Raw genomic sequence first — 17,726 nt, 5'->3', positions numbered from 1 at the left:
CCAATTCGCTTGCTGGCTCTGCCTCTCTCCACCCATTGGCTTTTGGCTCCACCCAAGTTCCTCCTCCAGGGTTATTTGCCTAATTTCAATATACCTCAATACCCACGCAGTCTAACTACCGTGGAACCACACCCTCGGTCGACTCTGTCCGATCCGAGTCGCAGGTAACGACTCGGATCCGGCGTAACCGAGCGGAGTTACCAGAGCCGCGCCGGACCAAATGAACAATTTACCCTCGCTATCTGTCAATACACAGCGTGCCAAGCCAATGAAAGAAACACAGAAATGAGCTGGAACATTTAACAAAAGGGATTTATTTATAACAATATTCGGGGAGGGGAGACACAGAGCAGAGTTATCACAAATAAAAGAAATGTAATATGAAAAGAAAACACTTAAACAGCTCTATTTAACAGATGTGGCCCACGGACACACACACACACACACACACACACACACACACACACACACACACACACACACCCAAAATAACTGGACCCGTAGGTCTATCTCGGTCAAGCCGGGCCGGGGAACCTGTCCGCTTCGTGTGGCCACACCGACTCCGAACCACTGGTGGGACTCGAACCCACGACCCGAAGTCCACGGCTTAGGATCCTGGCTGCTCGACTACCAGACCTGCCCTCCAAAGGACCGCAGACTGCTCCAACTACGACCATCTGCAGAACCCTCTGCAGTCGCCACAATCACACGGTCTCCCGAAAAACTAGTCCAGACCAAGCCAATATCCGACCGTCTGCCGCAATCGCCACGATCCTCCGAACTGCCGTCCTCTCCGCTTTCTTGAGGAGGGAGGCGCTTCTCTCCCCGCTACTCGCCTCCTGATTGGACGGTGGGTTGTCAGGCGACTCATGGCGGCCTCCCGATTGACTGGGGCACGTGTGTGGTGCTCGACCTCCGCTCATTGGCTGGAGGAAACGCTCTCTGCCCCTCCTCGGAACGGAGCTTCGACCCGAGGCAACGAAGGCTCCGCCCACGTCCTCAGCCAAAAACACGTGTGTAATGGTGACCGGTCGAGTGCGGGGTGGCGTTGTTGTAGTCGAAGTAGTAGTAGTGGTAGTAGCTGTAGTTGTTGTTGGTGGTGAAGAAGCAAAGATGGGCGTTGTTGTCGTTGTTGGTGGTGTAAAAATCCTAACTATAAAATAATTCACAACGCACATACAATTAATCACCCATTAAACATAGGGCGGGACCCTACCTAGAAACACATACTTACCGATATAATTGATCTATAAGGACTCTGGCTGTTGTGTGTGATGGGTTCCAGATTCATAACAATATTATGCAAGAGAAGCATCGATCTGCACAGAAGATGAGTAGTTGCCATCTTGCCAGCATCTCCCCACCATGGGTAATCTGTGTCAATGTACAATATGCATTCAGATGCCAACAATTTCATCATTTTCATTTTCGCCAAATGCCAGCTGTGTTGTTTGTTCAACTTGACCCTCTCCAGTTTCCACAAGCAGGAGTACACTCAACGTCGTGCTTCTTGCATGTGCACCTCAAGCTGCTGCAGTCGGTCTGGTAGTTGCACCTGATGACCCGCAGCAGCTCCTCAGGAGCAGGAGCTGGGTCTGTCTGGAGGTGGGTGAGCCCCTTGTCGCTCTGCCACCATCCCCATATCCATTCCATCTTTAACATCGCACTCCAAGTGAGACCGGGTGCTGTATAATAATGAGCTGGGTCTAATCCTGAGGAATCCTTATTCTGAAACACCTCTCGAAAGGCTTCAAACACATCAGCCAACAGCAGAACATCAGTCTTGACACAGAGGTCGTGGTATTCACGTAGGTTTTTGATATTGACCTCATTCCACAAATTTTTCTGTGTGCGTTGATATTCTTTATCATCAATATGACTTTTATTAAGTTTGTGAAAAAGTACTCTTGAGGAGGGAGTTGTGTTTCATTAAATCTGTCAAAGTGGTCCATGTAGTCAAAATGATATACCGACTCTACACCTCTTAATGAAAAGAGTTCCATTTCATCCTGATTTGAGAAATGACTGGATATTAGAAAATGATATGAAACTTGAAGCTAATTTCGATGATGAACTGGATCAATACATTTGTACTAATCAAGAAATCTCATAAGAGTTTTGTGCTTCATTCAAATTGATTTGGTGCAAGAGATGTAGTTCTGGTCTGTGTTAGGAATCGGAGATATGTTCCCAACTGTCGAGAGTTCATGTATGAACAAATTGAGTTTGTTGTAGTTTGCATTATTGTAAATAAAGACAGGAATGAAAAAGGAAGTTTGTAATTGAGATTACGACTTTGATGAGCAGGTCCTCCGTATTTTCCTAAAATACGACAATGATCTCTCACCTTGACGTCGGTGATTTCATCTTGGCAAATATGACAAATGTTCGATTATTTAAACTCATTTTTCTCGTCTTGAGATAACCTTTTAGAAGGGTTTGTTACCCCCACCACCGAAGGTGTAAGGAGGGTATGTTTTCACCTTTCTGTCTGTTTATGTGCAGGATATCTCAAAATGTTGTGGACAGATTTGGATGAAATTTGGACAGGTTGGATGTGTGATAAGGACAAACTGATTCGATTTTGGTGAAGAACCGGATCTGGATCCGGCAAGTAGAATTATTAAAGTGATTCTTCTCCAGTGGAGAGATGGGGCCAAAATCGATAATTAGCATGATATCCCAAGTTGTGGATGGATTCGGACAAAACTTGGAGGGCATGTTGGGTGAGTGACCAGAAAGAATTGATAGAATTTTCCTGAAGATCCGGATGTGATAATTATTTCATTTTTAAAGTGATTCTTCACCATTAAGAGATGGGGCAAAAACCGATATATGGCACGATATTTCAAAAAGTTATTCGTCTCGATATGTTTCACTGGATCAGGCATTGCGGAGCAGAGGTATGCGCTCTACCGAGAGCCCTTGAAGTATGTCTCTGCATTGATCATTCTCGGTTCTCAGTAACCCTGTAATAAATACATTTTTTTCCAAATCACCAGTTCTCTTGACCCTTGTCATCCAGTGAAATTTGCTTAAAAATGTTCTGGTTGTTTGTGTCCTTTGTGACATCATGAATAACAGGAAGTTTCCTGTTTGGAATGATTTTAAATCTTGTTTGATTTCCAGACAGACAGAGAGAGAGGGAGAGAGTAAAAAATGATCACTCTGTGTACCTGTGTGCTCGGGACGAATTCAGAGCAAAGTAGTGTTAAACATCAGGTTCGTTTTCAGATTCATGTTCAAAATAAAACATTAAATGGAAATCAAGTTGTTCCTCAATAATCAACCGACGTTTGTAGACAGAAGGACAGACGGAGAGAAGTGAACCAATTGTTCAACCCTGCACCTCAGGTCACGTGTGTGGGGTAAAAACATCCGATGTACAAGGTGAGCAATTATAATTCATCTTGATACAATATTTCCCAGACGTGGAGAGGTTTGCAGCCGTGTTCTAGTTCTGATTTTCAAAGGTGATGCAGCTGTGTCATGGTTCTAGAACCATCCACGTGATCAGAGCATGATTGATGACGTGCTGCTTTGCGTGAACAATGGGACCATTGTGACGAGTGAGTGAACTTTCCGGTAAATACCCGAAACAATTAAATATCTGGGAATGTAAATATCTCATTCCCTTCATCATGATGACGAGTTATCAGAGCCGATGTAACATGACCGGCACACACACACACACACACACACACACACACACACACACACACACACACACACACACACACACACACACACACACACACACACACACACACACACACACACACACACACACACACACACGATCTCCATTGTGTTCCAGTGTTCAGTTCCTTCTGACCATCACCTCAAACCGCTCCGTCGTCGATCACTCTCTGCAGGTATCAGATGAAATTCGAACCCCGAACCCTTTTAAAAAGCATCGTTACACCAAACCACGACGAAATAAATCACCATTATTCCACAAACACAAACAAAAATGATAAATACAGTGAATCGGCTTTGCCGTGCAGGCACCAACCTCCTTCAGCGGTTTAGGTGGACGATCCTTCATGTTTACCGGAAGTTACCGCCTGTACCACGTGATCAATCCCATGTCATCACCCTGACGTCTTTCAGAGAAAAGGAGTCACGTGACGTGTTTCAGAGAGAAGGAAAACGAGTCACGTGATTAACGGTTTTTTGTGTGAAACTGACGTGGTGTCTTCCAATCCGTTTCGATATTAAAATCGGATCTTCTTCACATTCACAGTTATGATGTCAACGGATAATTCGAAAAAATCTAACGAAATTTAGTCAAAAATTTAATTTAATTAGTCAGCGCAGATGTTTGCCAAACGATCACACACAATAAAGCGTACCAATACACCGCCTGGAGCATGTATTAATTACGAGGATGTGGAATTTCCTGTGGAAAAACAAAAAACCCGACGTGAGTGATGAAATGATATAAATGTCAGAGGAGAATATAACAATTACAGTTTACGAGTCATGAAATAAAAACATTCTCGCACATTCGATTTTAGTTTTCTTCAGTCATTGAAACCAATTAATAAATCATACTTAACCCAATAACGTCCTTTAAGGGATATTTAACGTCCTTCGGTGAATGCTAGCAGATTGGATAGCCGACTTAACGTCGTTTCCAAAGGATCAGGTGTGCTCATTGATGCATCACCCTGCGCTGAACATCACCAGGACGACAGTTTAGAGTCAGACTGGCAGTTTAACCCCCACCAGGTGGATGAGAGTGAAGTCCGCTACCTCTGACCTGTCATCCCGTGAACCTCAAAAAGTGCTGGTTAACTTAGTTTGGTTATCTGGGTTTGGTTAACTTAGTTTAAAAAACGTTTATTCAGTTTTTAATGTAAATTTATCATCAAATCAAACAAATGAAATCGATTGTGGAAAAAACGTTCCGTTGGTCGGAATAAGAGACCTGGATGTCGGTTATTTTTGTGCTGTTGCTAAGCAACAAAATGTGACGTGACTCTGCAGTTGTGTTTGGTCCGAGTTGATAACTGTCACGCTCTTTGGAGGTTCAACCGTTTGGACTTTTATCGTTTGTGTTGGACCCTGTTCCTCGTTCACTTCGACTTGTTGTACAGGTGAGGGAGGGCAGGTGGGTGGAGTACAGGTGAGGGAGGGCAGGTGGGTGGAGTACAAGAGAGAGGGCAGGAGGATAGAGTACAGGTGAGGGAGGGCAGATGGGTGGAGTACAAGTGAGGGAGGGCAGATGGGTGGAGTACAGGTGGGTGGAGTACAGGTGGTTGGAGTACAGGTGGTGGAGTACAGGTGAGGGAGGGCAGGTGGGTGGAGTACAGGTGAGGGAGGAAAGGTGGAGGGAGTACAGGTGGTTGGAGTATAGGTGAGGGAGTACAGGTGAGGGAGGGCAGGAGGTTGGAGACCGTTGTTTGAATTTATTTTATTCTTAAATTCACAAAGAAAGAGAGAAATTCTCAACAAGGAGATGAGAATGATGTTGAGAGGAGGAAAAATCTTCAGGGAAGTGTTATCTTCATGAAAGAATGTGGATCAAGATCATGATTGTTACTGGATCAAGATCATGATTGTTACTGGATCAAGATCATGATTGTTACTGGATCAAGATCGTGATTGCTCCTGGATCAATATCATGATCGTTACTGGATCAAGATCATGATTGTTACTGCATCAAGATTATGATTGCTACTGGATCAAGATCATGATTGCTACTGGATCAAGATCATGATCGTTACTGGATCAAGATTATGATTGTTACTGGATCAAGATCATGATCGTTACTGGATCAAGATTATGATTGCTACTGTATCAAGATCATGATTGTTACTGGATCAAGATCATGATTGTTACTGGATCAAGATCATGATCGTTACTGGATCAAGTTCATAATTGTTACTGGATCAAGATCATGATTGTTACTGGATCAAGATTATGATCGTAATTGAGATATTTATTATTTATTTCTTTGTTATTTATTTGTTTGTTTATTATTTATTTGTTTGTTTTCTTGTGCATTTATTTATTTGTTTATTTATTTATTTGTTTTCTTGTGTTTATTTATTTGTTTTCTTGTGTATTTATTTATTTGTTTTCTTGTGTATTTATTTATTTATTTGTTTTCTTGTGTATTTATTTATTTGTTTGTTTATTTATTTGTTTTTCTTGTGTATTTATTTGTTTGTTTGCTTGTGTATTTATTTGTTTGTTTATTTATTTATTTATACCTCAGTAACCCTTTATCTCTGTTTTCCATTCCTCAGAATCAGCGATGAGGCAGAACGTGAATGTTGAGAGGGTGCTGAACGCGTCTCTCAACAGTGACAAGACCCCCCATTGCGAACCAAACACCACCAAATGTGGGTTTTCCTTTTGGCTTTCTGGATCTACACCGGTGTGTTGTTGAACTCGTACCGTGATATCATGGAGTTGATGCCAAATATATGTATATGACACCATATTTGGGTTTTGCTTCCTGCAGATGACGATCACAATGGGAGACATGTTCCCACACCTGACCATCACACAACAGGTGAGCTCTCCTTGGAGTGGCGAAGAAGTCGAGGCATTGGGGCAGGTTTGAAGAACGGTGGTAACACTTGTTTTTTGAACGCCACGCTCCAATGCCTGACGTACACAGCACCCTTGGTGAACCACCTGCTGTCAGGGAGTCATGGCGATGATGGTGTGTACCTCGCCCTGTTCATCTATATCTTCACTTAGTTTCTCTACCCTACAACTATAATCATTCAGTGGCATGATCATTAAGTTTTTGTTTTTATCACGTGCAGGTGAGCACACTTCATCATGCACATTGTGTACGATGCGCCAACACATCATCAAGGCGATGTCAGACACAAGGGCACCGTTCCTTCCATGGCCCTTCATTTCACGGCTCCAAAGTGAGTACAATGTGCCCGACGAGAGTGAAACACCATCATTAACAGTGTTTGGTGGAGTTATCATCGTATACTGCAGTACAAGCTCGTGTGCACCGGAAAGAAACGTCACAGGGAGATTCATTGATGCATGAATAATGATCCACACATCCTGATCGACAACAACTCCATCATAGTCCCCTATACTCACCACCAAGACCCCTCCATCCTGGGAGTTGTTTGACCGTTTTTAGATTGCAGGTTTACAAATGTATCATTCTGAGGGTGTGAGAACGAAAAAAATGAAACCGATCCTTTTCCCGCCTTTTCCCACAAATCCTTGTGGGTGTAAAGTTTGGAATATTTTTCACTCCATGTTTTTAGTTTACTGGTAAATACCCACTCCCCTCGGAGGGAATTCTGTTGTTCGTGAAAGATCTCGCACAATGTTCGTGTACAGCCCCTCCTTAATTATAAATATTATACTTGTGTCCCCCTTCCCCCTCCATAAAATTATATTTGTGCTCCCCTCCCCCTTCATAAAATTATACTTGTGCCCCCCTTCCCGCTCCATATAAATTATACTTGTGCCCCCTCCCCCTCCATAATTATGCTGTGCCCCCCTCCCCTCTTTATTGCAAATTCTGGTTGCCACCACTTCCCCCTCCAAGATTCTGTTTCGAAATGAATGCCTTGTAGACCCCCCCCCCCCCGGGAAAGGTTAAAGGTTAAACGTTCCTGGTGGAGCTTTTCCTGAATCATTGACGTCACACTTGGAGAACAGGACTTTGATGCTCTCGGACTCGACCTCCACGATCGTGGCATTTCAGGGTTTTCATTTTTCAATTTTAAACCTGTTTCAGCCAAATGGACAAACAGTGATATAAATGTTATTGCAAAGTGATCAATTACATGTTAATTTATGTAATATTCCCATTAACATGCGAGTCGTACATTTCAACAACTCTCTGTGCACACAAGGCAGCTCCGTACAATGGTTACCCGAACATCGTCCTGAGAATGGAAGAAACTTTCTTTCAAAGAAACTATTTCATTGACACCTGTGATTTTAAAAACAAATACACATTTATATTCGGTTGTGGAATATAACACTTTGGAGAAAACATCATGCTATCTCAACGTATGTTGAAGGAGCCATGCATGCGTCCGGTGTGTGCTGTGTGTGTGCGAGTTCGACCCGTTGGTGGGACAGTTCAGCTGACTGTGACCACAAATTCTATATTTTACACTTTAGAACCCCCTATAATTTACACTTGAGAACACTTTAAAATTTACACTTTAGAACCCTCTATAATTTACACTTTAGAACCCTCAATAATTTACACTTGAGAACCCTCTATAATTTACACTTTAGAACCCTTTAAAATTTACACTTTAGAACCCTCTAAAATTTACACTTTAGAACCCTCTATAATTTACACTTTGGAACCCTCAAGAATTTACACTTGAGAACCCTCTATCATTTACACTTTAAAACCCTTTTAAAATTTACACTTTCGAACCCTCTATAATTTATACTTTGGAACCCTCTATATTTTACACTTTAGAACCCACAAGAATTTACACTTTATAATTTACACTTTAGAACCCTCTATAATTTACACTTTAGAACCCTCTATAATTTACACTTTATAATTTACACTTGAGAACCATCTATAATTTACACTTTAGAACCCTCTATAATTTACACTTTAGATCCCTCTATAATTTACACTTTAGAACCCTCTATAATTTACACTTTAGAACCCTTTAAAATTTACACTTTAGAACCCTCTATAATTTACACTTGAGAACCCTCTATAATTTACACTTTAGAACCCTCTATAATTTACACTTTAGAACCCTCTATAATTTACACTTTAGAACCCTCTATAATTTACACTTCAGAACCCTCTATAATTTACACTTTAGAACCCTTTATAAGTTACACTTTATAATCCTGTAGAATTATCCACCAATCATCCATCATCGATCATCCGTCCATGAAGTTTTGTGTCCGTGATGTTTACAAAACCGTTGAACTTCCATATTGTAGATATCTGTTCCTCAGGACATTATCCCAACGTGATGAGATCATGGCTGTGATTGGCTGATTTTTGTTGCCCTGGAAACCATCTCAGTAACTTGGCTTGTGCACGTGATGTTTCAAAAGCAGTTCAAGATTTAGCTTTCATTCCATAATGATCGATTCCTCATACCACCCAAAAGATGGGGGACCGAGAGTATTAGCTCCTTGTTTCTCTTAAAATTGTGATGGGTTTCTGTGAAGTCGGTGATCACTTGATTGGGCAACAGTGAGCCTTACGCATTCCACTGTTTCGACGTGGGAATGCCCATTTGCTTTTCTGAATGAGAGGAGGGTGAGAGTAAAGATGTAACAGCTTTGGAAGGGGGAGGTTGAGGATCGGGGGGTGGGGGGGGGGGGGGTGGCAGTGAATGAAGAGGAGACAGAGTTGGCAGGGGGAGCTTGCGGTTTTTTTATTGAGTTGTCACAAGTGTGTGTGTGTGTGTGTGTGTGTGTGTGTGTGTGTGTGTGTGTGTGTGTGTGTGTGTGTGTGTGTGTGTGTTCTCCTTGCACAGTTTTAATTCACAGATTACTTTGATTTTATGATAAATGGATTTTAAGATAATTTCGATTGTTGTTTGGAGAGATTGTTGTTTGAATGGTTGCAGGTATTGCACAACATTTTGTTCAAGGTAATCAGGAAGACGCGCACGAGTTCCTCGGGTTTCTCTTGGATGCCATGCAGCGAGATGATACGTGAGAGCTTCACATCCTCTTCCTTTTCTATCCATTCTGTTTTATGTTTTATCTACTTCTATGAACCTAAACTTTGCCAGGTTCATGATTCCACAGCTGGGAGATCTCAATGTGATCCATTGTGTTTTCCTCTTCCTTTTCATGGACATATCTCGTGTTTATCATTCACGCTGCGAGGTCACCACCATTTTGTCACCTTTGCTTTATGAATAAAGTCAGCACAGCGATGTTTAGTTTGATACAAATATTTTCGTGACTTCCAGAGATGGGGGACGTGGGAGGGGTGGGGGTGGGGGGGCAGTGTGGGGTCAATTGTCCCTCCTGCCTTTTGGAAGGGTGGGGGTTAGGGTAGAAAGTGCCTCATGACACGAACCCCCAAACAGGTCTGAGGACATGGTTGAACGAACAGAGAGTGAAAGATGTTTGTAAAATACATCATATCCTTTGACTACCAATAGTTTTATCATCACACCTCTTTCAGAACCTTGATGAAGCAAAACTCACAAATTTCTCAAAAGGATTCGCTGATTCCACTTTGTCCTGGATTTAATCCATTTTCACTGTGATAACACACCTTTCGTATCCTGACAGTGAACGACGCCACCTGACAACCCCACAGCCGCCATCGAGTTAGTAGGATAATGAGAGTGCCTTGTGGTACACTACCACGAATTGATATGATTGATAATTCCCAATATGGTGAGTAATTAATATAATCTTAATGAACATGGGTGTGATCATTTTTTGGGACCTTTAGGTGTGAAACAGCTCCTGGAGCACTTCCCTTTTGATCGTGAGTGTCACGATCCATGTTTCATTTGTTCACCACATTCTAGTTCAATTCGAGACCTCCATTTCTTCTTGAATTTGTAACTTGCTCTTTATCTCCAGATATTTATCTTCCACCCTTAATCAATCAAGGGAAGGAAATGTTTGTTGTTGTTTTTTGGGAAGTGTTTTAGGTCCCATAAAACTATACTGGGTAGCCCTGCAAGTAATGAATCAGACAAGACAATATGGGAATGATCGACGGAGAACTGTCGATAGTGGAGGAGTTAAGATGTTAAAAGTACTAGAGTAGTTGTGGGTTGGAGGGTGGAGAGGGAGGATATGATGGTCAGGGTGCACACATACATGATAAGTAATGAGAAGGGAGTACAAAGACAGACTAATACTGATATAGACTATGTGAGAGTGGAGAGGGAAGGACAGAGTGACCAGTCAGGGTTGAGCTCGTGGTGGATTTTTTTGTCAGGTCTTCCCTTTCCAGAGAGGGACAACAAGGCCCCTCTTCCAGTCAGTTGTGATGATGCCTGTGTTCTCGGCAGAGCACAAAACTGCATGCAACGACACGAGTGCAGCATTTCCACCAGCCTTGAGAAGTTCGGCATGGATGCCACAAATCGCTGGAGCTTTGCCCCGTTTCAACTGGTCACGCAGCCTGTGTTTCCACAAGCGAAGGTGGACCACAGTTGATTCGTGGGTCAGCAACAGGGATTGTAACACCCTTGACGTCCAACTCGACAGCTGGGGGATCAGCCTGGTACAACCGCTCAAAGTAACCGGCCCAGCGGGCCTTCACTTCAGACTCCTCTGTCAAGAGCCTACCACTCTCTGCTCGAACTGCAGTGCTCTGAGGGATGGGCTTGGATGAACGTAATGCGCGAATTCCCCTGTAAGCGTTACGAGAATCACCTGTCCACAGGTGATGCTCTACCCCCTCACAGATTCCTCGCACATAGGCCTCCTTGTCCACCCTCAGTGCACGTACAGTTTTACGCCTCAGCTCCCTGAACAGCTCAGCTCTGCCATTCAGCCTGGCCCTGCGACTCTGGCCAATGGTATCCAGTGTCCCTTGAGACAAAATTCTTCTTTGCCCTGCGGTGAGTTCCAAGACATCCACCGGCAACATCAAGGACCGTGGTCTTAAAGGCGCTCCACAACTCTTCAGGACCCCCCAAAGCACCCAGACCCCCCAACTGTCCACTCAGCCTGTTCGCAAACTCCTCAGCTACTCTCTCATCCCTGAGCTTGGCAACATCCAGCCTAGGCTGGGATGGTACCATTCTCCAGGATTTAAGGTGCAGCTTTAGAGTTGCTACAACAAGCCTGTGGTCAGTATTGAGGAACTGAGCACTCCGGTAGACCCTGCAGTTCCGGATCATCCTCCAACGACCGTCAATGAGGACATGGTCAATCTCCTTTGCCACACCGCCAGCGTTGGAATACCAAGTCCAGCGATGAGCTTGTGGGCGCTGAAACCATGAACCAACCACCCTAAGTCCATGACTTCTTGCAAAGTCAAGGAACTTAGTGTTATTCTGGTTCATAGTTCCTGACCCATGGGGACCAACACACACCTCATAACCATCCCTATCAGTTCCAGTCGATGCATTGAAATCCCCCAAGACTAGAAGTGTATCTCGTCTGGGGCACTGATCAACCACAGACTCGAGCGTGGCGTAGAATGCATCCTTCACGGTGAGATCACTTACTCGGAGCATAAACAGAGACCAGGGAAATGACACCTAAGGAGTGACGAATCCTTAATTTCAAAATACGCTCGTTGACCGGTGTTACCTCAATTATCATTGGGGTCAGCTTATTGGACACAGCTACAGCAACTCCTTGGGTATGGTAACCATCAGAGCAACCAGACCAATAGTAGGTGTAACCACCCACCATTATCTCGCCGCAATCCGGTCTCCGAACCTCAGAGAGAGCTGCAATCCCGATGTCCAAACGCTTGAGCTCAGATGATAACAGAGACAGGTGATCATCCTCTCTTAGGGATAGGACATTCCAGGCACCCACCCGAAGGGACCGCCTCAGGTTAACCCAAGGAGACCGCCGTCTGGTGGACGACACCTCAGCACCACTCCGACACACTCTCCCGCAATCTGACCCAGGGATGTTACCCCGTGGTTTCCCTCCTATCAAAGATTGGGGGTCCCGAAGGCTTTGCCCCAATCCCGTCATCCGGTGAGCTGCCTTGCGAAGGGAAGCTGCACAGGAGGTACTCCCACGGAGTGGGTTTTCAGATTTTTTTGCGTTTTTGCGTTTTGCGGAATGAAGCGTTTTACGGTGGCTGGAGTGCAAATCCTGCCACCAACCTCCTAATAAGAAGTAACCCAACTGCAGGAGGACGTCTGCAGACACAGTTGGGCACTAGATATGGATGGCCGTGGGCTCACAAGGAGCTCCTCCGCCCTTTGATAGGTTTTGTTTTGAATCCTGCTGGGTGTCCATATCCAAACACCCTCCTCACCAGAAAACCTGGTGGGGGAGACGGTTTAGTCGCCGACAACCCGAACATGGAACAGATTAGTACAGGTTTACATGGTACCTGTAGCAGGTCACAGATCGAACCTGACCTGATCGAACCTGATCGAACCTGATCGCCAAGACTGCAACAACTACCGAGGGGTGACGCTGCTCTCAGTGCCGGGCAAGGTCTTTGCTCGGATAATTCTCGATAGGGTTCGCCACCATCTGCTTGAGCACCAGCGTCCAGAGCAGTCAGGCTTTACACCAAAGAGGTCAACGATTGACCGTATCCTTGCCCTTCGTGTCCTCAACGAACGCAGACGAGAGTTTCGGCAGGGGCTGCTTGCAGCCTATGTTGATCTCTGTAAAGTGTTCGATTCAGTGAATCGGGATGTCCTCTGGAGGATTCTTGGTCTTCGTGGGGTGCCACCAAAACTGATCGATCTGATGTCTGAACTCTACTCTGGTTCTGAGAGTGCTGTGAAGTGTGGTGGTACCACCTCTGACTTATTTCCAGTTGTTACTGGAGTTCGTCAGGGATGTGTACTTGCCCCCACACTTTTCAGCACTTGTATGGACTGGATTCTAGGGAGGATGTCAGAGAGATCAAGTTGCGTTGCATCGTTTGGGAATATCAAGATCTCGGACCTTGATTTTGCAGACGATGCAGTCATCTTTGCGGAGACTTTAGACATCCTTTTGGGGGCCCTCGAGGTGCTGAATGAAGAGTCGGAGCCGCTGGGATTACGGGTTTCTTGAGTCAAAACTAAGATCCAGGCTTTCGGTGACATCTTGGATGCTGCTGTCCTGTCTGTGTCTGTTTGTGGTGAGGATGTTGAGGTCGTGGAGAGATTCACTTACCTTGGCAGTGACATTCATGTCTCTGCTGGCTGCGAGTCAGAGGTCAATAGACGTCTGAGTCGGGCCTGGGGAGTCATGCATTCACTGGATCATGGGGTGTGGCGCTGCCGGTACCTGTGCGGGAGGACGAAAGTCCGAGTCTTCAGGTCCTTGGTACTTCCAGTCTTGCTCTATGGGTGCGAGACTTGGACTCTGACCAAGGATCTGAGACGGAGACTTAATTCCTTTGGTACCAGGTGTCTTTGGAGAATCCTTGGCTATCGCTGGTCGGATTTTGTGTCCAACGAGCGGTTGCTGAGAGAGACTCGGATGAGATTTGTTACCTGCATAGTCCGTGAGCGTCAGTTGCGGCTGTATGGACATCTGGCTTGTTTTTCTGACGCTGATCCTGCTCACCAGATTCTCTCAGCGAGTGGGTCTCATGAGTGGAGGAGGCCAGTGGGCCGACCACGTGCCTCATGGTTGCAGCAGGTTGACCACCATCTCAAGGAGATGGGGATGGGCCTGGCATCTGCCTGGGGGTTGGCCAGACGGAGGCCCCTGGAGTACCGACGGAAAGTGGACGCAGCGACGTGCTGTTCTGGCACATGCTCCCATACCTGACCTGACCTCGTGGTGGATCCTGATGTGGTGGCACAATGTTTGCTTTTTGAGATTGATTGCTAACTTCATCCCCATCCCCAGGGATAAAACTCAATAAACACGAATACTCACTGGTGAGTACGTAACCAGCTCCACTCAGACCCCAAACTCAGTGAGTTCATGATTTACTGTTTGTACATTTATCTTTTGTACTTCACAGCCTCTGTCAGCATTGCTGTTCGTCCAAGGTGATCAGTCGGACATTTGAAGGGTACCTCCAAACACAAGGTGAGTCCATCACAATGAGTGGATCAAACGTCGTGCGGCCTTCTGTGACCAACTGATGATGCACACATGAGCACCCTGTAATGGTAAATACCACATTGGGTACCTGTACAGTATGGCCGCTTTTATTTGATTGGAAGGGGATCACATAACACAGGTTTTATTGTGTGCCACATTATTTATTTGTTCAGTTTTGATGAACTCCATCTTGGTTGTGCTTTAATCCGTTGAACACATTTGAATCACTCTCAGTGAACCTGCCAATCTCTTGGTTCGAATTCCACTCCACGTGTGTGTGTGTGTGTGTGTGTGTGTGTGTGTGTGTGTGTGTGTGTGTGTGTGTGTGTGTGTGTGTGTGTGTGTGTGTGCGTGTGTGCGTGTGCGTGTGTGTGTGTGTGTTCTCATGTTAGTTAAGGACTAGTTGATGCCTATAATATATATTTTGTATCTTTTGACAATGATAAATGGGTTTTTAATCCCATAAGGTACAAACTGAAACTCCTTGACTATGAGGTCGAACCAGTGTGTTGATGCACAAGTGTAGGCTCATGGAAGAGTGAAACAACAGTTATCACATTCTCTGTGTTGTGGTAACCATTGTCCGTTTCTCCATCAGTTGAGTGTTTAACTTGCCATCACAAGTCGAACAGGAACGAGCCGATGAGGGACGTTCTCCTCGATATTGAGGTTGGGATTCAGTTTTTTATAAAATATTTTTTCCGTTTCGTTTTACTCGCCGTGCCGTGACCTGGTGCAGGTAGACAAATGTAAGTGATAAATTAAATAAATCTGGTGGTGGGGGGTGTGCTCGAACTTCACAATAATGATCGTGTGCTGATTCCATGACCTTTGACCTATTACCCTGTCCTTCCACAGAACTTTTCCGGTATCGAGGAGTCCCTTCAGCATTTTTCAAGGAGAGACGACCTGTTTGGAGACAATGCTTATTTCTGTGAACGGTGGGTGCACCTTTCGTCTGTTGTTCCAAATGTTGATCTGCATTGTGCAGGGAAAGATCTTTATAACAATGGAAACGTTTCTCAAAGTTATCTGTCTCTTAAAAAACAACTTTTCTGGTGACTGATACAACGTGACCAGAACCCCCAGTGTTGTTTATATATCTCATGATCACGTTTGATGGGATTGTGGTGATGATTTCCAGGTGCAACTCAAAGAGACCTGCCACAATGGCTACCACAATTTACGACCCACCAAACGTCCTCACCTTCACACTGAAGAGGTTTTCCTGTGTCACTGGGGGAAAGATCTCAAAGGTACGTTTGTCCTTATCTGGAACACCTGTGCACCAGGACACTTACACGATCGGATGTGATTTTTGTTTCTGATCCAAGACCTCATCAGGCACCATTCCACAAGGTGCTCACTACGTCACCAATTTCACCTCTAAAATGCTCGATACACCTGGTTAGAATTCAGCAATGACTTTCTGATTTGGACTGAATTGGTGTTTGAACTTTTGACCTCCAATGACGTGATCATTTATCCACAGAACTTCCCATATGTTGAAAAGCTGAATCTTCGTCCCCACATGTCACAACCAGACGGGCCTCCAATATACTACTTCCTTTATGCTGTTCTCGTCCATCATGGGAAAAGAAGTTGTAAAGGTCACTATTTCAGTTTTGTCAAGGTGAGTGAACCACGTGAGACCATTATCTGCTGCGTGACCTTGTTGTGTCCAATAGGATGTACAGCAGCCCTCCAGGCCGAGGGGAACATGTTCTTCAGGTTACGTGATTGAATCACATTTTGATTATCCATTGTGACCATCCAGATGGAACCTCAGTTCATGAGTCTATTGAGTGAACAATGGACAACATTTGATCAGGTCATGAGGAACATTATTAGTTGTTGAGTGTCCAGTCCGTTCTTGGTTTTATCCATCATAGACGTAAAATGGCGTGAAACCAGGCGATCTCATCCTACGTACGATCCTTCACAGAAGGGTAGGTGCCGCCAAAACATCATCTCTTGTGTAAGTAAAACAATGGGTGGTTTTAATTTCCCTTGCCAATCGGTGTGGAAATGTGGAGTTCAGACTGAGTATCGACACAATGACTCGCCCAATGTAATGAAGTTCCAAATCCCTGACAATGGTACAGGCCTCACACTCTTGCTCTTTGTAAAAGATAAGCTTTACGTTTCTGCTCTGCAGTGACATTGAGACTTATCATCTTTGCCAGGCCATTGTCACCACCACCACAAACTACAAATATGAAAGGAGTGAATTGTTCTTCGATATGTTGAGCTTTTGTCACAATGCAAGGATGATATTTGATGCACTTCCCCACAGGTGAGTCACGGCACCTGGTTTAAAATGGATGATGCTTTCGTGAACAAGGTGAACGTGACCGAGGTGATGCACCAACAGGCTTATCTCCTGTTCTATGTGCGGTCACCTGACGGTCTTGATGGGAATACAGGTACAGAAGGGCAGAATTCAGAAGATGTGAAGCTCCCAACGAGGTATGTGAGTGTGTAAATCATCTCTCACAATAATTTATTTATTAGGGTACCCTGTGAGTACAGGGTACCCTATTGTTTTTCTTCTGTTTATTATTATTACGCATTATTATTATTATTTTTCCGCCGGCATTTTGCACCCTTTTTCGCTTTAAAAATCATTTTCTCTGGGACACTAAGACCGATCAACACGAAATTTTCACCATAGTATGTATCTTTTTTGATAGCACAATCACGTTATAATTATGACGTCATTGGTCACGTGGTACGGTCGCCATCTTGAAAAAAGCGATAAACTTTGGACATCTGTATCTCGGAAACCGTGCAATGGAAATTTTTTTCGTTTGATACATTTTACTAAGCTCGCTATGTGGAACACGTGTGATTTTTCGTGACGTCATAGGTGAAGCGATATACCGGTGAAAATTCGTCAAGTAGAACGCCGTATAGGAAAAATCTGAAAAATTTTGAGCATCATCTACGCCTAAAATCACCGACGAAAATGTTTTTCTTGACGTCATCGATGACGTATTTCGGCCGCCATCTTGTTTTTTAGTGTTTTTTTAAAAAAAATCTTCTTCTCCAGAACGGCT

At 44.4% G+C, this 17,726-nt stretch overlaps 1 protein-coding gene across 1 annotated transcript; it reads left to right on the top strand.

The window, feature by feature from the left end:
* The first annotated feature begins 6,265 nt into the window (after positions 1 to 6,265).
* On the top strand, positions 6,266 to 17,152 carry LOC147020782 (ubiquitin carboxyl-terminal hydrolase 17-like protein 5). Its single transcript, XM_085893810.1, has 9 exons — positions 6,266 to 6,353; positions 6,476 to 6,679; positions 6,786 to 6,981; positions 14,585 to 14,652; positions 15,266 to 15,336; positions 15,526 to 15,608; positions 15,812 to 15,923; positions 16,160 to 16,300; positions 16,964 to 17,152. The coding sequence occupies exons 1-9, from the start codon at positions 6,266 to 6,268 to the stop codon at positions 17,150 to 17,152; spliced, it is 1,152 nt and encodes a 383-aa protein (XP_085749936.1).
* The last annotated feature ends 574 nt before the right edge of the window (positions 17,153 to 17,726 follow it).

The sequence above is a fragment of the Eptatretus burgeri genome, chromosome 9 (assembly GCF_056783735.1).
Source record: "Eptatretus burgeri isolate ZD-2024b chromosome 9, Ebu_testis_v1, whole genome shotgun sequence".
Lineage (NCBI taxonomy): Eukaryota > Metazoa > Chordata > Myxini > Myxiniformes > Myxinidae > Eptatretus > Eptatretus burgeri.
Note: the sequence above shows the minus strand (reverse complement) of the source record. Positions and strands in the feature narration are given on the sequence as shown.

Coding starts and splice junctions, on each gene's coding strand:
- LOC147020782 (XM_085893810.1), top strand. CDS start 6,266: ATGAGGCAGAACGTGAATGTTGAGAGGGTGCTGAACGCGTCTCTCAAC. Junction 6,982..14,584: donor GTATACTGCAGTACAAGCTC/GTGTGCACCGGA, acceptor TGTACTTCACAG/CCTCTGTCAGCATTGCTGTT. Junction 16,301..16,963: donor ACTATTTCAGTTTTGTCAAG/GTGAGTGAACCA, acceptor ACTTCCCCACAG/GTGAGTCACGGCACCTGGTT.